The sequence below is a fragment of the Myripristis murdjan genome, chromosome 9 (assembly GCF_902150065.1).
Source record: "Myripristis murdjan chromosome 9, fMyrMur1.1, whole genome shotgun sequence".
Lineage (NCBI taxonomy): Eukaryota > Metazoa > Chordata > Actinopteri > Holocentriformes > Holocentridae > Myripristis > Myripristis murdjan.
Window position 1 is genome coordinate 36,860,312 of NC_043988.1, and position 24,852 is coordinate 36,885,163.

At 44.5% G+C, this 24,852-nt stretch overlaps 2 protein-coding genes across 4 annotated transcripts in view; both read left to right on the plus strand.

The window, feature by feature from the left end:
* Positions 1-1,161: 1,161 nt before the first annotated feature.
* Positions 1,162-10,254, plus strand: LOC115364874 (PR domain zinc finger protein 12-like). 3 transcript variants are annotated; one of them, XM_030059534.1, is made up of 7 exons: positions 1,162-1,393; positions 5,705-5,770; positions 6,098-6,222; positions 6,367-6,522; positions 7,673-7,787; positions 9,749-10,090; positions 10,133-10,254. In XM_030059534.1, exons 1-7 carry the CDS (start codon positions 1,162-1,164, stop codon positions 10,252-10,254), a joined length of 1,158 nt encoding a protein of 385 aa, XP_029915394.1. The 3 variants fall into 3 exon arrangements, with proteins under 3 accessions (XP_029915394.1, XP_029915395.1, XP_029915393.1); XM_030059535.1 differs by having other exon boundaries at positions 9,749-10,084; XM_030059533.1 differs by having other exon boundaries at positions 9,749-10,254.
* Positions 10,255-14,214: 3,960 nt separating this feature from the next.
* c5 (complement component 5) overlaps positions 14,215-24,852 on the plus strand; it is a 34,343-nt gene continuing 23,705 nt past the window's right edge. Inside the window, exons 1-16 of the mRNA XM_030059463.1 lie at positions 14,215-14,282; positions 15,692-15,887; positions 16,543-16,696; positions 16,809-16,879; positions 17,090-17,187; positions 18,189-18,271; positions 18,370-18,460; positions 18,869-18,977; positions 20,874-21,006; positions 21,149-21,264; positions 21,421-21,609; positions 22,402-22,605; positions 22,926-23,135; positions 23,293-23,442; positions 23,581-23,707; positions 24,602-24,667. Coding sequence (XP_029915323.1) covers positions 14,215-14,282; positions 15,692-15,887; positions 16,543-16,696; positions 16,809-16,879; positions 17,090-17,187; positions 18,189-18,271; positions 18,370-18,460; positions 18,869-18,977; positions 20,874-21,006; positions 21,149-21,264; positions 21,421-21,609; positions 22,402-22,605; positions 22,926-23,135; positions 23,293-23,442; positions 23,581-23,707; positions 24,602-24,667 — 2,065 coding nt within the window. The remainder of the gene's footprint in view (positions 14,283-15,691; positions 15,888-16,542; positions 16,697-16,808; positions 16,880-17,089; positions 17,188-18,188; positions 18,272-18,369; positions 18,461-18,868; positions 18,978-20,873; positions 21,007-21,148; positions 21,265-21,420; positions 21,610-22,401; positions 22,606-22,925; positions 23,136-23,292; positions 23,443-23,580; positions 23,708-24,601; positions 24,668-24,852) is intronic.

A 24,852-nucleotide genomic window follows, 5' to 3' on the forward strand; every position in this document is an offset into this window, starting at 1 on the left:
CCGGCTCATCACACATTCCACCGGAGAGACAGACAGGCAGAGAGACAGACAGGCAGGCAGAGAGAAAAGTTTCGTTTTAAAGCGCACAAGAACTTGAGCTAGTATGTTCCTGTAGTATCTCGTAGTATCTTGTAGTATTTTTTGAAGTAATATTTTTGCGGTCCGCGGTACTTTGGCCTCCTCTGATGCTCGACCAGTTTTCAGCAGACAGAACAAGCTGCTGTTTGTTGTTGTTGTTGATGTTGTTGTTGTTGTTGTTGTTGTTGTTGTTTGGTTCTTTAATTGATTCTTAATTGACAAAAGACAATTAATTCTTAGGCTAATTGTCTTTCCGGTGTCACGAGCCGTTTAGCTGCTGGCGCGCGAGCAAGATCCCTCTCTGTGTGAATGCGGCCAAACAGCGCGTGGAGGACACACACACACACACACACAGAGAGAGAGAGAGAGACAGAGAGAGAGAGAGAGAGAGAGAGAGAGAGAGAGACTTTCATGCCAAACACACACTCTCTTTGACATTGAAGAGCACACTCTCTCTCTCTCTCTCTCTCTCTCTCTCTCTCTCTCTCTCTCTCTCCCTTTTTCTCCCACACACACTCCTCCTCCTCAATAGAGAAGTGTTAGAAGGAGGTGATCAGCGGCTCGTTACACAGACAGACAGACAGACAGGCAGACAGACAGACAGACAGACGGGAGTCTTTATAAGCGCAGCACTGACACACACACACACACACACGCAAACATACACACACTCCAGTGTGAGCAGCCGGACGCTTTACCAACCTGCTGAACAACTTGAAACATTTTCACGACTTAAACTTCATCTGAGCAGTTTGACGCTTCATTTAATTTGATTTTTAAACAATTTAACCGTCAGAAAAGCAGAAGTGGAAAACCTTGAACGAACCGCACAAACTGCGTTTTTCTGCCGCTCAGTTTCATCCCTCCAGCCTCATTTTGAACTATTTTAATTAAGAAGAAAACAACACACGGCTGGAGTTATTACTACCAGGTGATAAAGAGATATTTTAGATTTTTTTTTCTCAGTAGCCTACATTTTTTCTGTCAGTCGGTACGCACCGCGGCTCCCTCCCGGCTCCAGCCGCAGCTCCCGCCCGGCCTCCGCGCCCTCCGTCCGGGCTCCAGCCGCCGCGCCGCCCCGCCATGGGCTCCGTGCTGCCCGGCTCCTCGCTGGGCCTGAAGCCGGGATTCAAACCGCAGCCTCTGTCCCTGGCTGACGTCATCACGTCGGACATCCTGCACAGCTTCCTCTACGGCCGCTGGCGGCACGTGCTGGGCGAGCACCACCACCACCTGCACGAGGACCGCACCGCCCCGAGCGCGAGCCCCAAGACGGCCTTCACCGCCGAGGTCCTCGCGCAGTCCTTCTCTGGAGGTCAGTGACGTCACTCAGTTAACAGTCCGGTACTATTTGATATTGTCTATTAATCAGTTAACTTTAGGATCAAGTAATTGCAGCCAACAAAGAATTATTAATCCCATCTAAACTATTTTAAAGAGCCAGAGAACCAATCAGTTAATTAATCAATTAAGGTTCTGGGTGTTAATTGCCCTTTAACCTCTGGCGTTTCAGGGGTTTGAAACTTCAGCCAAACGGAGAAAAAAAAAAAGAAAAAAAAGAGAAAAAAAAACGAGTTTTTCCCAGTTTCTTGTGTTTTTTTTTCTATATGGAGCCATTAAGGAACCCTGTGATTGTTAGATTAGAGAAGCTCAAGGTAAATCAGCAAAGAGAACTCTATATTAAATGGTTTGGAACATGTTCAGGTTCTTTACAGCACCGTGAAGGGTTCTGCCTGTCACCGGGACAAAGAACAATTTTCTGGTGCTACACGGAGCCTTTCATTTCATTTCATTTATCTTTTCTGAACACTGTGAAAATGAATCATGAAACACAGCCGGAGCAGTGAGACGGAGGTTTATGTCAAACTGAAGTCCAGTCAGCTGTTTATGACACAAATGAGACAAACAGCGCGTGAATAAAATCAGTCATATTTTTTAATTAAATAGGCTATTTTAATTATATAGTATTATTTTATATTACTCTCAGTTTCTGTTCCTGAATTTTGATGTCAGATCAAAAGGCGGATCATCATCCTGATGATCCCACAAAACCGGAATCTGTTTATTCCAATTAAGCCAGATTTAACTGAGACTGACAATTAATTAACGGCCAATTAGACAGGATTAAATTAATTGTGAGTCTGTGGGCCCACTGATCAACATCTGGGGACGTGCGGAGGAAAACATGCAGCTCAGTAAATAACCTCGACCAAATCATGACGGAGCCTTTCACTAATTAACAGGCAGTTAACAGGTCAAGCGGCCTAATTAGCCCTTAATTAACCCCAGCTTCATTAACCGGTTCACTCCGGATTCGCCTCCAATTTGCCTCAGATCTCCTGTTTCATCCGGCGGCCTGATGCCCGCCGTTGTTTGACTTGAATTTTATTTCTCTAAAAATCAAAATTCGTTTCGTTTTCTGCTGAAATTCGTTCGGGACAATTTCAGAGAAGCCGTGTGAGTGTCCGGGAGGAGCGCCGGCCCGGCCGCCTCATTTCTGCGGGATTCTTTTCTGATTTTTCAGTCGGACTCACATTCCAGAGGCTGGAACTCCCCGGAGGCATTTCTCTCTGTATTCAAACCCCCATCTACTTTCTTTCCCCCCTTCTTCTTCTTTATTATCTAAATCTATTTATTTTTCCATCGTGTGAACAAGAGCTGTTGGACTTCTCAAAGCGCTTAAGATTTTTCCTGATGGCATTTATTACGTTTTTTCAAAAAATTCGGATAATCTCCCATCTATTTATCTCCGTAAAAAATCTGTTTAGTTCCCGTCCGGAGCGTGAAACAGGTTGTGACTTAAAGAGGAGATTATGAGAGAGAGAGAGAGAGAGAGAGAGAGAGAGAGAGAGAGAGAGAGAGAGAGAAGGGAAAGAAAGAGAACCTCTCTCTCTCTCACTTCATGAACAAAAACCTCGTCTCTGCGTCTGAATTTACTGCCGCTGTTTCCTAAAAGCCGTCATGAATTTAGAATTAGACATTTCTCCTTTCTGTGGCTCTTTATGGAGCCACAATGCCCTCCTTTATAATGGAGGCTATTGAAGGAGAGAAAAAGAGCATTTAACCCCGGTGTCTCTCGATCAGCTCCTCCCTCCCTCCCTCTCTCTCTCTCTCTCTCCCTCTCTCCCTCTCTCTCTCTCTCGGACACGTTTCCAGACTTTAATTTCTTTATTGGAAAATATCTCTCACCTGTAAAATAAACTGACTGATCACTTATAAATGATCACTGTTGTCATGATTTTATGATTTACAGCTTCTAATATTTGTAATGCTGATCTTAATTTATACTTCTCGGTGGTGGTGTGCGTGTGTGTGTGTGTGTGTGTGTGTGTGTGTGTGTGTGTGTGTGTGTGAGTCCACATGGAGCTGAAATCTCCTCAGTAGCTGCTCTGGGCTGCTGATCCACAGCACTGTGTTTGTATCTGTCCGTTCAGCAGAGCAGCTCCCAGAATAAAATCCCAGTCTGAGCTCAGAGCCCAGCAGCAGTAGAGACACAGCACTTAGAGTTATCAGTCAAAGTATGAGCAAGTTGTTTTCCTCCTGACTGGAAAAACAACAAGAAAACAGATGGAAAAAACTGGGACTTGTTGTTCAGTTCTGAAGCTGACTGACTTGTCATCAGTAATCAGAGCTAGACCCTCATTTCACAGCTGAAATATCACTTTCAGCACAGAAACCAGCAGCAGCAAACAGGATCAGCGCTCCATAAAAAACAACAAGACCTGCTACTTCTTTTTTCATGTAATAACATTTATTTGTGACAGTACTCTCACGTCGTTTCCTCCTGGTGCAAGGTTAGTCTATTATGTGGAAGTTTCCAGCCGGATCTACTTTCCAATTTAAATAGGAAAATAACACGAAAAGAAACATCTTATTTTCTCAAAATTGCTAACGCTAACGCTAATAATGAAGAACAAGTGTAGAAAAGATTCATCCACAACATCACAAACTTTAAGTTGTGTAGCAGGGAGAGCCGACTGTCTCTTCTTTCTATCTTTTTTTTTATTTTTTTGCACCGTCACACTCAGCTCTCAGGTCAGACAGACCGTCTGCACGCTGCCTTGCTCAGCGGCTCCTCAGCAGCAATGAGCATGACTGCATGTCTTAAAGTGAAAACCATCTTTGCTCTGTGTGGGAAAAGTTTCAGTTTCACACGTTCATCTCCAGCGAGCCGTCGGCTCAATTCCCAACTCATGACAACAAGTTTTTCACTTGGAGGGAAGTTTGACTTTAACTAACCAAACCTGATGCTAACCTGAAGCTAACCTGAAGCTAACCTGAAGCTAACCTGAGGCTAACCTGAGGCTAACTTGAGGCTAACCTGAAACTAACCTGATGCTAACCTGATGCTAACCTGAAGCTAACCTGAAGCTAACCTGAGGCTAACCTGAGGCTAACCTGAAACTAACCTGATGCTAAGCTGATGCTAACCTGAAACTAACCTGATGCTAACCTGATGCTAAGCTGATGCTAACCTGAAACTAACCTGATGCTAACCTGAGGCTAACCTGATGCTAACCTGATGCTAACCTGAAACTAACCTGAGGCTAACCTGAAATTAACCTGATGCTAACCTGAAACTAACCTGATGCTAACCTGATGCTAACCTGAAACTAACCTGAGGCTAACCTGAAACTAACCTGAGGCTAACCTGAAGCTAACGGCTGCAGTGCTAGCTAACGGGTCATGTGACCAGCAGCAGGACCAGGATCCAGTCCGTGTCGAGGAGGCTGACGTTTCACTGAATGGAATGAGACTGATTTTGTTGCACTATTAGGATTCCCACCGGAGTTCTGGGCAAGCTCCGCCCACATGGTTAAGGTCAGGGCTCTGGTTGGCTGAGGGATTTTCTGACCAATCACAGTGCTTGTAGGTGTGAAACTGAAATCTGCTGCGTCATGCTGATGCAGCCGCACAACCTGAAGCTGCAACAGGCTGCAGGTCAGGGGTCAGGGGTCAGAGGTCAGAGGTCAGGTGTTAGGGGTCAGGGGTCAGAGCTGGAGGGTGAGGTGTCTTGCTCCTCCTTGCTGCCCCCTGCTGGCTGCTGTGTGGTAAGACCAGTGTTTCCTGGCGGTGCATCACCACTGCAAGGAAATTAAAATAAACACTGCAGTTTAGTCTGTCAGCAAAAACCAAAAGAAGTTTAATCCAGATGCTTGGGAAAAATAATGAATATATTGATGATAGGTTGATTTAAAACATTTTTTAACACCAGAACCTCAACTTAAAACATGAAACGTAACATTGAGCCAAACATCAACAGATGGCACAAAACTAGAATTATCACCCAAAGGCTTTAAATTACAGAGGAAACATTCATTACACACGGGGACGGCTTCAGAGCGATTTAATTAATAATGATTAATTAATAATGCTTTTCTCTGTCACAGCGTTTCCTACTCCAAATGCTCATAATGCTGTAACTCAGACACGTTCACACATTTCATCCATATATTTCTGCTTAACACGTTCAGGTTATGTCTGATATTCAACGTCTCATTATTTTACATTCTTTTTTTCCTCGTACATCAGTTTTACCGGTTTAATTTTAAAAGATTTTTTTTTTTAAATGAAGCTGTTGGAAATGAGCTCTGTCAGGTAACAGCGGTGTGTCTGGTCCCTTCAGAGGTGCAGAAGCTGTCCAGCCTGGTTCTGCCCAGCGAGGTGATCATCGCCCAGAGCTCAGTGCCAGGTGACGCTCATCTCCTCATTCTCCCTTCACTTTCAGTCTCATTTTATTTGTAATGCACTTTACATTTAAAACAAATCTCAAAGTGCTAATGTTTGGAGATTTAAGGATTTTGGAGATTTTAAAGGTTTCAAAGTTTGCAGATTTTTTTTTTTTTTTAAGGTTTTAGACTTAAATTTTTATGTGTACAGATTTAAAACTTATTTCATCAAGGAAAGTTAACTCATCTTCACCCTGTTTCCCCTTCATACCTCCCACTTTAACCAGTGTGTTTGTAACCAGTTTGCCCAGTTTAAGCAGCGGTGTGTAACTGGCGCTCTGTGTTTGCAGGGGAGGGTCTGGGTATTTTCTCCAAGACGTGGATTAAAGCAGGAACGGAGATGGGGCCGTTCACCGGGCGGCTGATCTCTCCTGAACACGTCGACCTGTACAAGAACAACAACCTCATGTGGGAGGTAAGCAGCCCCACCTGCTGGCAGCAGGCTCACCCACCAGCTCATCACCTGACCAACTGACTGAACTGACTGGTGACCAGCTGGCTGACTAGCTGACGGTCCTGTCAGCTGAACTGTTGACTAATGATGCCTCTGACCCGCCAGGTGTTTAACGAGGACGGGACGGTCAGGTATTTCATCGACGCCAGTCAGGAGGACCAGAGGAGCTGGATGACCTACATCAAATGTGCCCGAAACGAGCAGGAGCAGAACCTGGAGGTGGTCCAGATCGGCAGCAGCATCTTCTACAAGGCCGTGGAGGTCAGTGGGATCAGATCACTTATCAGCGACTGAACCGGACTGAACCGGACTGAACCCAGACCAAACCAAACCAAACTGATCTGCATCAAACTAGACAGAACCAGATCAAACCAGACTGAATCAAACCAAACCAAACCAGACCAAACCGGTCTGAGGTGGACCAAGCTAGACTGAACCAGACCGAACCAGAATTAACTAGTTTCTTGTCTTGGATCAATAAAATATTTCTGATTCTGATTGTGATACTGGACCAGACGTGTCTAGACTTAAATAGACCAAACCAGACCAAACCGGACCCGACTGAACTAGACTGGACTGAACCAGACTGGATCAGATTGAACCACTGAACTAGACATATCAGAATTAACCAGACTGAAGCATAACAAGCCAGACCAAACCAGACTGGACCAGACCAGACTAGACCAGACCAGACCAGTGACTTAATTTACAGTAAAGTTAACCCTTTGAAACCCCAGCTGATTCACTTGATTTCATAAAAAAACATGGGGGAGAGGTGATGAGCAAATAAAAAAAATGACCAAATTTGCCAAAAAATGTTTAGTTCGAGAAAACTATACTTAATTATACTAAAATTATACTAATGATTCAAATGACAGATTTAAAGGTCAGGACACAGACAGTGCGTCAGATTCAAATGTTGATCAAAGGCAGAAGCTTTTAGATGATTCCTCGTTTTGCTGAGGAGCCTCTGGACAAGCCCACCTTGAAAACCACAGACCTGCAAACCTGAGACAGAGCGAGCAGCAGTCAGCAGGCCTGTGGCACCCCCTGCTGGATTGAGGCTGCAACAGCTGACAGACTGAGTTTGGATGATGATGATGAGTTTATTAGTTTATTTAACAGGGATCATAATAATCATAACAATAACAATAATGTCAGAATCAGAAGCAGCAACCTTTCACTTTAATTCATTACTTACACTTGAAACTGAGGAAGTGAGCAACTGATAAAAACGTGAATCCTCTTCCTGTTGTATCTATATGACAGGAATAATGCAAACACGAAACATTAAATTAAAAAAAAATAAAACACATAACTTAATAAACTGGGCGGCCTGGTTTTGGTTTAAAGCAGGAAAAGTGGATCATCATCGCCTGAATCTTGGGACTGAGTGACTTTTGTTTTGCAGACAATCCCCCCGGACCAGGAGCTGCTGGTCTGGTACGGAAACTCCCACAACACCTTCCTGGGAATCCCCGGAGTGCCGGGCGGAGACGAGGAGCAAAGCAAGAAGACCAAGACCGGTGAGACTTTAACATCTGAACTTATCAAGCTGTTCTGTGCCCCGTGCCACAGGGCGCCCAGCCCGGGGCCACCTGGGGCCACGGGGCGCCCAGCCCGGGGCCACCTGGGGCCACAGGGCGCCCAGCCCGGGGCCACCTGGGGCCACAGGGCGCTGGGAGCTGAGAAAACTCTCATACTTGCACAGTCGCAGTGGGCTAACCTGTTATCCTCCTCAGGAACAGGGTTAGCCACGAGTTTACAGGGTTTCCCCAGAAAGTCAGGCTGAGGTCTGTAGTGTGAATCCAGGTCAGAACAACAGCTAAGGCTGGGTTCAAATCTCACAATGTCTTTGGCCAAATACCTTGACATTGATAGTGTGTTGACATTGCGGGGATGACTTTTTGTGCTTCCACAAAATATTTACGCAATGAGATTTCTGATGAATCATAATCAGTAATGCCTGTATAATAACTAAGTGGGCAAAAGCAAAAAGTAGAACAGCAAACACAGTCTAATACAGGGGTGGGCAATCATGTGCCATGGAGGGCCGAGAGGCTGCAGGTTTTCTTTCCAACCAAAAACTCCACCAGGTGATTTCACTGATTACCTCACCTTCAAGCAGAGGGCAGGGACTAATCAGTGAAATCAGCTGGTGTGGTTTTTGGTTGGAAAGAAAACCTGCAGCCTCTCGGCCCTCCATGGCACATGATTGCCCACCCCTGGTCTAATAAGTTTAAAAAATGCATCCCTGTACTGTGGTGCAGCCTTCAAAACCAGTAAAAGACAACACTTACGGGAGTCAGGTTCTGCCACTTGGTCTCATGGGTTCACACTAACCCTGAACCTCCAGAGTGTGTTGTTCCCCAGGTTTTGGGTTTTTTTCTTCTGTGGTTCAAATTGTTCACAGAGTATTTTTCTCATTCCTTGTTTACAGTGTTTATATTGCTTTATTGTGTAAATTGTGCTTCGTATCTTGCTATCCACTTTGCTGCTGTGATGCGGGAAATTTCCCCACCGTGGGACTAATAAAGGAATATCTTATCTTATCTTATCTTATCTTATCTTATCTTACGCAGTATCACCACATTCCGATACCTAAAATTCTAGACAATATCTAGTCTCATATCATGATATCGATGTAATATTGATATACTGCCCAGCCCTAAATAGAATGCTTTTGAAACGCAACAGACTGTCTGTTGTCCAATCACATCTGTGCAGCACGTGTTGTAGGCTCATTAACTCTTAAGGCTCATTCATGCTCACTGTGGTGTCCACGACGCCAACAGCAGAATGACTCAGTTTCAGCCTGAACGGGGCTTAGATCAGCCGTAACGGTCAGCCCTGGGTTTAATAAGAGCCAGTGTGAATGCTGCTAATCTAAACCCAGGACTCAGATTAGCCCGGGGCTCAGGAACCCAAGGGTGAAAAGGGCTGGAATCAGTCATTAGGGGTTTTACTGGATACATGACGAAAAACAATCAATTATTATCAAAATTATAATCGATTCATCTTCTGTCTATAAACTAACTGATTTATTGATGTCATCTCTTCAGTGACCTAAACATGACCTTATCATAAAGGGTCATGGTGGGTGAGGTTGCCAGATCCACCTGAGTGTCTTTGAGCAGCTGATGAATCAGACCCATGTGGGCAGGACACTTTATTTATTAGGCTCTTTAATCATTTATTTAAAGTGAACTTTATGTTGTTACTGTGGCAGGGATCTGCACCTGATATACAACTACTGTCAAATGTGCAATAGTGCTTTCTAAATTCATTAGAGCTGTTTTTTTAAATGATTTTAAGTATTTTTATCATATCTGTCATACAGTTTTGTCCGTATTTTCTTTTCATGTTCTGTTGGTTCATGTCCTGGGAGCTGCTCTGTTGGGCTGCTGCTAAACAAACTGTCACTGGATGTAAAGGATCCATGTTTCTGTCTGAAAGCCAAACTGAAACCCTCCTCTCCTCCTCTCAGACGACTTCCACTCCTGCGACGGCTCCTCCTCCTCCTCCGCCTCCTCCTCCTCCTCCTCTGCCGCCGCGCTGGCGTCGGCCGGCCGCATGCGCTGCGTCATCTGCCACCGCGGCTTCAACTCCCGCAGCAACCTGCGCTCCCACATGCGCATCCACACGCTGGACAAGCCGTTCGTCTGCCGCTTCTGCAACCGCCGCTTCAGCCAGTCGTCCACGCTGCGCAACCACGTGCGGCTGCACACCGGCGAGCGGCCCTACAAGTGCCACGTCTGCCAGTCGGCCTACTCACAGCTGGCCGGCCTGCGGGCGCACCAGAAGAGCGCCAGGCACCGGCCCAGCGGCGGCCCCGGGGCCCCGGGAGCAGGCGTGGTGGTGGGAGGGGGAGGTGCAGGAGGCGTGCAGGGAGCTCACTCCCCTCCCCCGCCTCCTCCGCCTCACCCAGCACAGATAACCGCCGTGCCGCACCCCGCCTCCCTGGTGCACCATATACCAACCATGGTGCTGTGATCCACACACACACACACACACACACGTCGACTTCGTATTACAGTCAGTCTCTCAGTACTTTCTGGTGTTTGACTTGAAAACTTTCTGGTAGTTTGAATTCGGTGTGAGGAGAACTTTGCTCCTCCTGCCTCCTACAGCCTGGTGATGATGATGATGATGATGATGAATGTTCTGGTTGATCCTCTCACTGCATGATGAGGCGGCATCAACCCGCAACTCCCACCTGTTGATATCAGTATAAATCATGTATCTATGAGATGATGATGTTGTACTTTGGTTTGCATGCAACTAGTCCTCGTTTTAAAGGTCGTAATGTGTGTGTTGAACACAAGGAGGCGCCAGAGAACGACGTTTATTCTGACAGAAGCACTGAGGCTCTGTAGAGGAGGCCACTGAGGTTTCTGTAGACTGTCCTGTCAGCCAAATAGCAAAGATTTCAAAATCATCCACGTCTTCATTGTTGGCTCTGGTTTCATATTTCCTGTCAGTTTGAACTCTCCACCTCAGTCTACCAGACTCTGCCTCAAGTCCCTAAAAGCAACTAAACATGTTTTCCTTCGCCAGCAGAAATGTAGAGCGAATATTTCTGGCTCAGAGTCTGTATTGAGAGCACAACCAGAAGGGGGCGTGGCCAGGGAAGAAGTGGGTGTGGTCGCGTGGTCAACCAGCTTGTTGGCAGCTACACCGCGAGTCTGAAGACACCCCACAAGGCCCCCCACGAAAATACTGAAAAAATAAAATAAAATAACCAAGTGGGCGTGTCTTGGGAGGAAGGGGGCGTGGCCCCACCAGTGTAACAGGATACATTGTTCCTTAGGCCAGGACAAATCTTGCGTCAACATTTTGTGGTGTTAAGCTGTTGGGAAGTTCTGTGACTTTCTGTGACAAGCCACGCCCATTGCCACGCCCCCTTTAGTGTGCATTTTCACTGCTGAGATGCTAGCATGCTAAAGTGTTAGCATGGCTCAGCAGAGGAACACAGGAGGAGCTGAGCGTCAGGCCGGTTTACCTTTAATGAAGCTCACCACACATTTAAGAAGGCACAGCCTGCAATATAAAAAATATTATTATCATTATTATTATTAACATTAGTAATTTTATCACAGGCCTGTTTTCTGTAGGACTAAAATGTCTCCTCTTCTTTAAAGGTTTTACCCATAACTCCTCCTGGAGCCACTTCCTGTACACACGAGTGTCACATTTTCAAAATAATCCACAGAAACAAACAGACTGTCGGCCTTTTCTCTGATCCTAAACGCCCCGCCGTCAGCAGGAAGCGGCACGATGTTTTCATGATGCTCGAACCCTCTGGAGGCTGCAGGTGTTCGGCGTGTGCGTCGGGAGGTTTGGTTTGACACACGGTGTTCATGTCCTGTAAATAAGTTCTAACTATGAAGCTGTAAAACAAAAGAGTGTGAATATATCCATGAGATGTGCTTTATCCCCAGAATATAACTCAGCTGTCACTTTATCTCTGTATATGTGTATGTACGAGGTCATATATGACACATGTATCAGTATATGAACTATGTTGACTTCTATAAAGGACTTTGTATTTCAGCCTATATACTCCTAATAAAGTATTACCTGACCTTTGACCTCTGCCCTCTGTGGTTATTGTCATTTTTCTGTGGCAGCCATCTTTACGGCCGGTTCAGTGGATTTTGTGGGAGTGACTGTCTTCATCTCATGAAGAAAAATCGGGGGAAATAAATCTGCAGCACAAAATAGGGGCTGATTCATAGAAATTTATGTTTTTGTTTTTTTTTGTGACAGTATTTTAAATCTGTCAGTTGGATGAACTTTATGCATTTAAAGTAAAAATTTTCTCACATAAGACCTGCACACATTTTTTCCTCCTATTAAAACCAGTCACACAGTTTTTCCTACAGGCCTTGAACGCATCATGACCCAGACAGCAGAAACACTGATCATTTCATGTTAAATTTGTTTAGTTTGTATAAAACAAAACTATCAGTTCAAATCACATTCAGTCAGTTAGTTAAATCAAACCAGATAGATTATTGTTGTTGTTGTTTCTTGTTGGTGTATTTATCTATGGTGATTTTCAGGGGCGCAAATCCGACTCCACCTCTGGGGGGGTCAAGTCCTCAATTTCTCAAGAGAGGGGGGTACACCAATAATAACCGATGTACAATATAGAATACACACGCTGGAATAGTCGCACGCCATACACTACACCAGGGCTACTCAAACTGCGGCCTGGGGGCCACATGCAGCCTGCGTGTTATTTTTATGTGGCCCGCCACTGTCATATAATAAAAATATTATTATTCTATCTAATTATTGACTTTCAGTCTGTGGACAATTCATTTCTATCACTAACCACAAGAGGGCGATAATGCATAGGGTATTGCACTGATGTCATGAACCTGTTTTGACCTGCTGACCTCCCGACACACACATTCTCTTAAAAGTGGGGGGGGGGCTTTGACCATTTGACCCCCTGGGCTTACACCTATGGTGATTTTATTTCATTTTAATTTTTTTTTTTTTTTTTTTGTTTTGTTTTGTTAGTTTACACAAATGTAATTTCTTTTCAAATGTGTAATTTTCCTGTAATGTCTGGTGTGTTTGAGCTGTATGTTCACTCCCACATGTCTGTCCCAGCTGTGATTACCCATCATGCCGCTGGGCCTGGGTCAGCTCTGTTTCTCCCAGACGAACATTTTGTGAGAGTCACAGGTTTTTCCCAGTTTGGTATTACAGAGGAAAATCCAAACTAATTTTAGAAATCCTCCAGAGTAAGTGACCATCAGGTGTCCCTGGTGGTAACTACGGTGTGGGTAGGTGGTTGCCATGGTGTTCCTATGGTTGCTAGGGTTTTGCTAAGCAGTTGCTATGATGTTCCTGATGGTTGTTAGGGTTTTGCTAGGTGGTTGCTATGGTGTTCCTCATGGTTGCTAGAGAGTTGCTAGGTGGTTGCTATGGCGTTTCAGGTGGTCTCTAGGACATCACTAGGCAGCTGCTGGTGCTCCTGATGGTTGTGAGGGTCTTTCTAGGCAATTGCTGTTGTGCTCCAGATGGTTGCTTGGGCGTTGCCAGGCCGTTGCTATGGTTTTGCTGATGGTTGCTAGGGAGCCGCTCCTGCAGGAGTCAGGCTGCAGCTTCTGTTTGTAAAAATGACTGAGAATTTTTGAAATGACGGGAAACTGCAGCAACACAAACAGAGTCAACAGGTTGAGTAAGATCAGAAAACACAGGCTGAGTAAACTCACCTTTGGGACAGACACACACACACACACACACACACACACACACACACACACACACACACACTGTTTGCTGATGCCTGAAGTTGATCAATAAGTAATGCCTCCCTCTATCTTTGTGTGTCAATTCAATCCAGTAAAGCTTTATTTGCACAAAGTTTGGATAAAAACATGTTGCCATTTTCATATATGGGCAATAAAATGGAAATGGTTAAAACACACACACACACACACACATACACACATAAATCATAACACACAAGGTTAACTCGTTTGTCGTTTGCAAAGTGGAGAAAGTTTAGAAAAGAATTTTTCTGATGAAAAACTGAATTTCAGTTTGTCCTGATTTTAATGTTTAATTCTTTTTTTTTTTTTTTCTTGTTTCCCCCCCAGCTGCTTCATGAGCTCTGTGTTAGGAGACAGTCAGCACTCGCCTTTGTGTGGATTTTTTTTTTTAGTTTAACACAGAGCTAATATGTATGTATGTATTACATGTGGTTAATTAATATGTTATATGACATGCATGTATTTTCTCTTCAGTAGATTACGGGTTATGGTCAGATTTCCACCGCTGGAAGGAGCTTCATTTATTATTTTCATTTAATTTCATTTGTGGGACTGAGGTGTGGCTTCCTCTCTCTCTCTCTCTCTCTCTCTCTCTCTCTCTCTGTGTTTTGTCTGTCTGCTCTGTGTTTTTCGGTGCAGAGTGTGTTTGTTCGGCCTGAAGATGAGGGGGTGTGTGTTTCTGCTGTGTGTGTGTTGGCTCTGCTGGAGGACGGAGGCTCAGGCCAAAAAGTAAGTAACGCTCTGATTCATTTCACTGCTGATTTCATTCACTAAATAAATGAATATGGGAAGGCTTGTATTGATTAGACATGAACTCATAAGCTAAAACTGTTGAAAGTTCTTAGAACAACTGAATAAATGAGTAATGAGAGTAATGATGCAACATTCTTTAATTCTGCATTATAACATGAAGTCAGCTGAGGCGACGTGCACTGACTCTGGTTTATTTCACCCTCTGAACAAAATTCACCTCATATCTTTTTCTGTAAATGTAGTCGTGTTGAGAGAATCAGCTAACTACAGAGCAAAAGTGAAAGAGTGGAGATTAGTCTAGATTAGTCTACATTTTATGAAATTATATCAGGTTGTTATCAGCTGCGCTGGGAAGAGCTAGCAAAGCAACATTTGTTTAATTTGTCATGAGTGACCTCTGACCTCTGACCTCTTCGCTGTCGGCTGCTTGGAATATCAGTCATTTCCCAACTGAGGCTGATCCTGCTGTTTGTGGGTCGGCTGCCAGGGAGAAGTTGTGTAATTGTTTTATTTGGTGAAGTGGACAGTAATGTGAGGAGGAGGTGCTGAAGCCTTCCTCATCCTCATCATCAGGCACAACAAACTCCTTCATGTAGATTAAAAGGTTGTGAATCTTTTTGGGTCAAGTTTGGTCCATCACTTCATCAAAAATATATATTTGTTACAGTTTTCCCCCCACTAAATTTTATTATTTTTCCTTGCATTTTAAATTGACATGAAATTGTATTAAAATGACAAGAATAAACTGTTTATTGAAATGTGTCAGGTGATTTAACAAAGAAGATCTGTCTAAATGGAATATATTAAATATCTGTTATTTTACGGCGTTTAACTGTCAGTTTTACCAAAACTAACTAAAAAATAAAGTGTTATTTATTAACAAAAGTGGTGGTATTTACTGTAATTATACAAAAAAAAAAAAATGTCGTTATGGTGATATACCACTGTCAAATACATAAAAAATATTGCTGTTATATGCTGTTTGCTGTTTAAAAATGTGTAACTGCAAGAAAATATGTGACTAAAGATAATAAAATCTTGCCATTTTGCTCAACTTGACCTCTTCTTTCCCGCTGCAAAGTAAAGTTGATGATGTCATCAGCTGCCTTGGACAAAAAAAAAAGAATAAATAAAAAGAAAAACAAATTTTCCCAGTTTTTTTTTTTTTTTTTTTTTTTTTTTTAGTAAAATTTACAAATTTAATCTCAGATTTGTGTTCTCAGAATATTACCCCCCCACCCCCACCTTCCCTGGCTCCATGATATTTTTTGGCCCCGACACGCCGTCATAAAAGCCAGTGTGTAACGGTGGTGATCACATGACTTTAGCTTATCCCTGATTGGTGGACCTGGTGCTGTTACAGCTAACCTTCTCCTCCTCCTCAGCTACCTGGTGACGGCTCCCAGCTCCTGGCGGGTGGACGCGGTGGAGACGGTGCTCCTGCAGCTCTTTGGTTTCTCACAGGAGGTCCAGGTCCACCTGTTCCTGAAGACCACCATGGCCCCGAGCCACGTGGAGCTCGGCCGTGACGTCGTCACCCTCAACGCCCAGAACCAGTTCCAGGCCACGGCCAAACTGCGGGTGAGAGGCAGGGCGGCGGCGTCCGGACGGGAAGGAAGCTCTGCTGAGCTTCATGTGGCGCAGCAGTGACAACATGAAAACCACCGTGAAAATACATCACTGCATGTAGAAACACATCATATAGAAGCAATACACGTATGACAGAGAAAACTGAACATGTCCTCGAGCTGTATGACCACGTGGGCCGTTGCCTACAGTCCTCTGATACGAGCCACGGCGCCGTTTCCTCGTTTCCTGAAGCGGCCGCACAGACGACCCAAAGGACAGCTTCCTGAGCGAGCTAGCTAGCTAGTGAGCTAATCTTTACTAACAAACATTAGCCTGCCAGGTTTGGAAAAGGTTATTGTTGAGGTTAGGAAAAAGTCTGGGTTAAGTGTATGCTAATATTAGCCAGCTTTAGTTACCAGCTTTAGCAACGTTGGCTACCTAAAAACAAACACCGCTCCGGCTTGGATTTGAAGCCGTGTTATTTATTGTCTGTCATTTATTTTTGGAGTGGACTAGTTTGCTCATTTCTGTTTCTGTTACTGTAAAGAACTAAGAAACTTCTTTTGTTTTTCAAGCTACATCTGTCTGCTGAATTTCAGCGGGCTTAATTACATTTTTTGACCAGTAATGAGACTTTCATCATCATATCATCTCTCTACCTCTGCAGATCTTCCCAAGTGAGATGGTGAGAGAACTGAGTCATGTGATCCTGCATGTCCAATCAGGAGAGATCAACCAGCACCAGTCCATCCCCATCAGCCAGACTAACGGCTTCCTGTTCATCCAGACCGACAAGCCGCTGTACACGCCGCTGCAGGCCGGTGAGACGCGCAGTCATCCAGCTGGCACGCCTTTACTTTCAATCAGATGATAAAGCTCTCATCCTGCTGTGTGTGTGTGTGTGTGTGTGTGTGTGTGTGTGTGTGTGTTCAGTCAAAGTGCGGGCCTTCTCCCTGAACGAGGAGTTGAGGCCGGCCAATCGCAGCGTGTTCCTCACTTTCAGGGTGAGTGCAGTGATGTGCTGGCCCACCAGGGGGCACAACATGCTCAGAAGTTCTTAGGAATGACAGTCAACTATCTGATGGTGTGTCAGTTCAATGTATGTTTTCACACCTGATATTGCAGCACGTAGAAAAACAGCACTCAGATGCTGCAGGGGAACGATCACATCCTGGTAAACTAAACTTTGGGTTCGTTTGATGTTTCCTCCGCAGGACCCAAATTATGAGACAGTGGACATCGTGGAGATGATTGATATGAACAACGGGATCCCCTCCATGCAAAACCCCTTCAAGATCCCCATAAAACCAAAGTAAGAACCTTAAACAGGTTAAACCAAGGTAATGTAGTGTGGTGTAATGTCATGTAATGCACTGACTGTGATTCCAGGCTGTGTGTGATGTGATTCCAGGCTGTGTGTACCGTGATTCCAGTCTGTGTGTACTGTGATTCCAGGCTGTGTGTATTGTGATTCCAGGCTGTGTGTAATGTGATTCCAGGCTGTGTGCAATGTGATTCCAGGCTGTGTGTAATGTGATTCCAGGCTGTGTGTGATGTGATTCCAGGCTGTGTCTACTGTGATTCCAGGCTGTGTGTATTGTGATTCCAGGCTGTGTATATGGTGATTCCAGGCTGTGTGTGATGTGATTCCAGGCTGTGTGCAATGTGATTCCAGGCTGTGTGTGATGTGATTCCAGGCTGTGTGTATTGTGATTCCAGGCTGTGTGTACTGTGATTCCAGGCTGTGTGTACTGTGATTCCAGGCTGTGTGTAATGTGATTCCAGGCTGTGTGTACTGTGATTCCAGGCTGTGTCTACTGTGATTCCAAGCTGTGTCTACTGTGATTCCAGGCTGTGTGTAATGTGATTCCAGGCTGTGTGTAATGTGATTCCAGGCTGTGTGCAATGTGATTCCAGGCTGTGTGCAATGTGATTCCAGGCTGTGTGTAATGTGATTCCAGGCTGTGTGCAATGTGATTCCAGGCTGTGTGTAATGTGATTCCAGGCTGTGTGTATTGTGATTCCAGGCTGTGTGTAATGTGATTCCAGGCTGTGTGTATTGTGATTTCAGGCTGTGTGTATTGTGATTTCAGGCTGTGTGTACTGTGATTCCAAGCTGTGTGTACTGTGATTCCAGGCTGTGTGTATTGTGATTTCAGGCTGTGTGTATTGTGATTTCAGGCTGTGTGTACTGTGATTCCAAGCTGTGTGTACTGTGATTCCAGGCTGTGTGTATTGTGATTTCAGGCTGTGTGTACTGTGATTCCAAGCTGTGTGTACTGTGATTCCAGGCTGTGTGTATTGTGATTTCAGGTTGGGGTTGTGGTCGATCGAAGCGTCCTACTCAAAGGATTTCAGCACTACGGCCAGAGCGGACTTTGAAGTTAAAGAATATGGTAGCATCACACACAAAATCACAGTTTTCCTCCTTCTTGTCAGATCTACAGTTGAGCCTGTTCCAGGGTTTCTGTTAAGTGTTGTTATCCTGTGGCAGTTCTTCCCAGCATGACCATCCTAGTGGAACCAGAAACCAGCTACATCAGCTATGGAAACTTCCAGCAGTTCAACTTCAAGATCACTGCCAGGTGACCAAACTCTATCCAGGGACCACAGCTATTTGCACAGATATTTGTTGGAGACACAGCTTTAATGTCAGCATGAAAACTGGTGTCGCTGTACCTCAGATAATGTCCTGCCAGCCATTTGACAGGCATGATTCACATGATGGATAAAGTGTTACACACAAAAAAACATTAGACGCACTACAAGAGGGTAGAGGAGAACAATTTGTTAGAACGCAGCTGCATCGCATCATTCCCAAACGCTGACAGAGCGCTGGGAGTCACTTAGTTCAGCTGGAATACATGGAGCTGGAGGTGTGAAGCAATGTGCCCCATAGACTAAGACTGCAGCATCCTCTAATATAACAACATATAACAACATAGTGATAAAATGAGGACCACTGTGTGTGTGTGTGTGTGTGTGTGGTTCAGGTATGTCCATGGCGCTCCAGTAGCTGATGGCGAGGTGTTGGTACGCTATGGTTACATTAGTGGCAAGAAATCTCCAGTTATCATCAAAAACTCTGTTACCGGAAAGCAGGTGAGGCACATCTACAGGACAGAGACGTCATGAACCTACAGCTTTAAAATATCATGAACCTACAGCTTTAAAACAGAATGAACCTACAGCTTTAAAACAGAATGAACCTACAGCTTTAAAACATCATGAACCTACAGCTTTAAAACAGAATGAACCTACAGCTTTATAACATCATGAACCTACAGCTTTATAACATCATGAACCTACAGCTTTAAAACATCATGAACCTACAGCTTTAAAACAGAATGAACCTACAGCTTTAAAACATCATGAATCTACAGCTTTAAAACAGAATGAACCTACAGCTTTAAAACAGAATGAACCTACAGCTTTAAAACAGAATGAACCTACAGCTTTAAAACATCATGAACCTACAGCTTTAAAACAGAATGAACCTACAGCTTTAAAACAGAATGAACCTACAGCTTTAAAACATCATGAACCTACAGCTTTAAAACATCATGAACCTACAGCTTTAAAACATCATGAACCTACAGCTTTAAAATATCATGAACCTACAGCTTTAAACAGAATGAACCTACAGCTTTAAAACAGAATGAACCTACAGCTTTAAAACATCATGAACCTACAGCTTTAAAACAGAATGAACCTACAGCTTTAAAACATCATGAACCTACAGCTTTAAAACATCATGAACCTACAGCTTTAAAACAGAATGAACCTACAGCTTTAAAACATCATGAACCTACAGCTTTAAAACATCATGAACCTACAGCTTTAAAACAGAATGAACCTACAGCTTTATAACATCATGAACCTACAGCTTTAAAACATCATGAACCTACAGCTTTAAAACAGAATGAACCTACAGCTTTAAAACAGCATGAACCTACAGCTTTAAAACAGAATGAACCTACAGCTTTAAAACAGAATGAACCTACAGCTTTAAAACAGAATGAACCTACAGCTTTAAAACAGAATGAACCTACAGCTTTAAAACATCATGAACCTACAGCTTTAAAACATCATGAACCTACAGCTTTATAACAGAATGAACGTGCTACAGCAGTGTGTCAGTACTGTATCAGTAGTGTGTCAGTGGTGTTACAGTTTTGTTACAGCAGTGTGTCAGTAGTGTGTCAAATGTGTTACGTTTAGGTTAAAGTGTGTCAGTGGTGTTACAGTAATATGTCAGTGTGTCAGTAGTGTTGCAGCAGTGTGTCAGTCGTGTGTCAGCAGTGTGTCAATAGTGTGTCAGTAGTGTTAAAGTAGTGTGTCAGTAGTGTTACAGCAGTGTGTCAGTGGTGTGTCAGTAGTGTGTCAGTAGTGTGTCAGCAGTGTGTCAGTAGTGTTAAAGTAGTGTGTCAGTAGTGTTACAGCAGTGTGTCAGTAGTGTGTCAGTAGTGAGTCAGTGGTGTTACAGCCGTGTGTCAGTAGTGTGTCAGCAGTGTGTCAGTAGTGTTAAAGTAGTGTGTCAGTAGTGTTACAGCAGTGTGTCAGTAGTGTGTCAGTAGTGAGTCAGTGGTGTTACAGCCGTGTATCAGTGGTGTGTCAGTAGTGTTAAAGTAGTGTGTCAGTAGTGTGTCAGTAGTGTTGAAGCAGTGTGTCAGTCGTGTGTCAGCAGTGTGTCAATAGTGTGTCAGTAGTGTTAAAGTAGTGTGTCAGTAGTGTTACAGCAGTGTGTCAGTGGTGTGTCAGCAGTGTGTCAGTAGTGTTAAAGTAGTGTGTCAGTAGTGTTCCAGCAGTGTGTCAGTAGTGTGTCAGTAGTGAGTCAGTGGTGTTACAGCCGTGTGTCAGTGGTGTTACAGCAGTGTATCAGTGGTGTGTCAGTAGTGTGTCAGTAGTGTGTCAGTAGTGTGTCAGCGGTGTGTCGGTACTATGTCAGTAGTGTGTCAGTGGTGTTGCAGCAGTGTGTCAGTGTCTCTGCTGTGTCAGCTCTCCTCCACAGGTGAGGTGCAGATGACTGTTAACCTTGAGGAGTTGCTGATGAATCATGATGGACCGAGAGACCTGAACAGTCTGGTGGACAAATACCTGTACATAGCCGTGCGGGTCCAGGAGCGCACAGGTACGCACACACACACACACACACACACACATACACACACATACACAAACCGTAATGTACAAACCTGGTATCTCCCTGTAACACCTGCCTGTCTGTCTGTCTGTCTGTCTGTCTGTCTGTCTGTCTGTCTGTCTGCCGCCAGGTGGGATCTCCCAGGAGGCGGAGCTAGGTGCAGTGAAGTTTGTCAAATCACCTTACAGCCTGAGCCTGGTGTCCACGCCCCCTTTCATCAAACCTGGACTGCCTTATAACATCCAGGTAGACAGTCTGACAGAGGAGCTCAGTCTCAGTCTGATCACAGGATTACATAGAACTGCTATCAGTAGTACATGTAGTGGTATTACAGGTAGTGCAGTAGTATTATGGTCATTGGGTCTGAATAAAGCAGTCTCTCTCTCTCTGTGTGTCTCTCAGGTCTTAGTGAGGGATCACCTGGAAAAGCCGGTCAGCCGGATACCTGTTAATCTGGTGGAGGGGGAGCTGACCGGCCAGACGCCACAGAGCGGCAGTCTGCCCTGCACCTCCAGCGCCACCAGCCAATCAGACGGCCTCGCTGTCTTCATCTGCAACATCCCGAAAGACACCAGCAAAGCAGTTCTGAAGGTAGAGGAGAACAAAGAGGAGGAGGAGAGTAAATACGCTCGAAAATGAAATGAGGAAAAACAGGCCTGAGATCGTTCATTTAAATAAACGCATAAAAAAAAACTCCTTTCAAAGTAAAAGTCCTGCCATTCAAGATGCTCCTTCACTAAAGGTCCAGCAGTATTCTCAGTAAAATGTACTTCAGAGAGAAAAGTAAAAGTGATCACTGTGAGGAATGGGTCCTTTCAGAGAGGTCCTTTCAGCTCTTACCGCTCGTTGTCCTGTTGCTCAGGGGTCCTCAGCCTTTTCCCTCAAGTTGACTTTCAGTAAGCTCCCCTGCACCCCCATTAAAAGTGTTTTTGCCCTGTTGGGAGCCTTATATTAAAAGACATCTTTTTTCACAAGCCATTTAGACACAAGAAATCTGATCCAGCGTCGCTGCTCTGACATTTAAATATATGACTTGAAACCAGCCGGGCTGAGCAGCCGGGTGTTTCTGAGGCAGGTTCACCCTGCTGGCACTTTTTATCCACAGGAGCAAACTAAAGTCTCCAGCAGAAAGCACGCCCAGCATCCTGCTGTGGCTGCGTCTGAAAAAAATCCTGACCTGCATTTGTGTTTTTTTTTTTTTTCCAGCCTCTGCAAGTCAACAACCTCCAGACCTGACAGACCAGAAACTCTGTAAAAAATGTCGGAGCGGGCTCAAAATATCGTCGTTGTTGTTGTTGTTGTTGTTGTTGTTGTATTTGTCACTGGTGCTTGTTGTTTTTACTGTTGTCTTTGTTACTGATGTCAGTGTTTTGTTTAATGCAGTTTGAGACGGCAGATGCTTCGCTCCCATTGGCCAGTCAGGCCAGTCGGAGCCTCACGGCGGCGGCTTACTTCTCACCCAACCAGCGCTACCTCTACATCGACCCGCCGTTCGCCGGGCGCGGCCTGGAGGTGGGGACTCGTGCGCAGATCAAAGTTTACTCAGCCACACCTGCCTTTGTGTCCGTCAACGCTCTCAGCTTCCTGGTGAGAAGATACACACACACACACACACACACATTTCAGTTTTTACATGACACTAATGACAAAACAACAGTCGGCCTATCAGTCATCTTATTTTCATACACTGTATATACAAATTGGTATTTTTTTAAAATCATTTTTATGGTTTTTCCTTCGTCCATATCTGCAAATCTCACAGCATCTTCATGTCAGGCTTTTCTGTGCGCACACCTTCCACGTCTTCTTCTTTTTTCCTTCCTGCTGCTGCAACAAAACCACACAGAACACATATGTATTTGAAGTGCTGAGTGTGTGTGTGTGTGTGTGTGTGCGTGTGTGTGCAGGTGCTGTCTAAAGGGAAGGTGGTGGATTTCGGCACGCAGAGCTTCTCCGGCTCGAGCAGCCAGCTGGTGATCAGCTTCGATGTGACGGTTGCCATGGTTCCCTCCATCCGCCTGCTCGTCTACTACATCCTGTCTGCAGAGGGGACGTCCGAGCTGGTGGCCGACTCGGTCTGGATGGACGTCAGCGACTCCTGCGTCAACGGACTCGAGGTGACCGCTCGCTTTTTGTTGTCCTGACGCTTTGTTTACGCACAAAAACAAGGAAGTTTTTCTTATCTGGGCTGGTAGAACACCGGTACATCTGTCTGTTTGTAATTACCAACAGACCTGTGTGTGTGTGTGTGTGTGTGTGTGTGTGTGTGTGCAGACTGGGCTGTCCTACAATGGGCGGGATCACAGGCCGAAGTCCAGCCTCAAGCTGAATGTGCAGACCAATCAGGACGGGCTGGTGGCTCTGTCCGCTGTAGACTCCGCCCTCCTATCATTAAGACCCAACTACAGAGACCCTGTCACCATGGTAACGGACAGATACCCTGTTGCAGTTGTAACAGAAAAACAGATACCTTGTTACCGTGGTTACAGACAGGTGACACGGCCTGTAACCGCGGTAACGGGTGGCCAGACAGGCGTTAACGTCATGTACGGTGGCCTGCAGGTTTTGCGGCACATCGAGCGGAGCGACCGCGGCTGCGGCGGCGGCGGCGGCAAAGACAGCGCTGACGTCTTTCGGTTGGCCGGCCTCACCTTCATGACCAACGCCAACGCCCACCCCTCACCCAGCGGTGCTCCAATCAATCAATCAATCAATCAATCAGTAAATCAATCAATCAATCAATCAGTAAATCAATCAATCAATCAATCAATCAATCAATCAATCAGTCAATCAATCAATCAATCAACCAATCAATCAATTAGTCAATCAATCAATCAACCAATCAATCAATCAGTCCTCAGCAAAATGAGAAACAGTTTAATTTCACTTGAATTTAAATTTTTGTGAAAAGCATCTGAATGCAGTTTGAATGCAAGAATGCTTTTTTGTTTTTTTCACTTGCATTCCAGTATTTTTATTTTTATTTTATTTTTTATTTTTATTTATTTTTTTATTATTATTTATTTTTTTTTTTACAAATGTTCTTGTAATTTTTTGATCAGCTAATTTGCTAATAACTTTTTTTTCCCTTGCATGTTTTTGGAAGAAACCCAGTGAATTGTCTGAGGTCTCAAAAAGTCACTTGACTTCACTAAATAACAAAAATATGCAGAAGTGATCATTTTAACACGGCGTTTTAATCTTTGTAGATATAGTTTCTTGTCATTTAATTGTCTCAAAATGTTTTATCGCTAATTATCTGGTCATTTTCCAGTATTATTTATGAAATCAGAATAACTTTAAATATATATTTATGACGAACTTCAGTTTCCCCTGATTTTTCAGTTTTTTCTGGTTATTTCCTTGTAACTTTTTATTGGTGCATTTGTTGAATTGATTTGAAGTTATGACACCTGGACAGTTCCATAATGAACAGAGTCAGAGTGACTTCAGGTGAGGCAGCTTGGGGGGGCAGGACATGAAAACGTTTTAAAACCCCTGGTTTAATGTATTATGATTGTGTGTGTGTGTGTGTGTGTGTGTGTGTGTGTGTGTGTGTGTGTGTGTGTGTGTGTGTGTGCAGATGAGGCATGTACAGCGATCGTGCGTTCAAAGCGAGCTCTGTCAGACGCTGAGAAGGTGAAGATAGGTAAGAGGCTCCACCTGTCTTTCCCTCTCTCTCTCTCTGAGCAGTAAGACAGGTCAGCAGGCAGACAGCTGGTCTCTCTCTCTCTGAGCAGTAAGACAGGTCAGCAGGCAGACAGCTGGTCTCTCTCTCTCTGAGCAGTAAGACAGGTCAGCAGGCAGACAGCTGGTGTCTCTCTCTCTGAGCAG

What these genes read in the sequence shown, in the direction of transcription:
- LOC115364874 (XM_030059533.1), top strand. Translation starts at nt 1,162, where the DNA reads ATGGGCTCCGTGCTGCCCGGCTCCTCGCTGGGCCTGAAGCCGGGATTC. An exon ending in ACAACAACCTCATGTGGGAG is followed by an intron (nt 6,223 to 6,366) that starts GTAAGCAGCCCC and finishes CTGACCCGCCAG; the next exon opens with GTGTTTAACGAGGACGGGAC. An exon ending in AAGCAAGAAGACCAAGACCG is followed by an intron (nt 7,788 to 9,748) that starts GTGAGACTTTAA and finishes TCCTCCTCTCAG; the next exon opens with ACGACTTCCACTCCTGCGAC.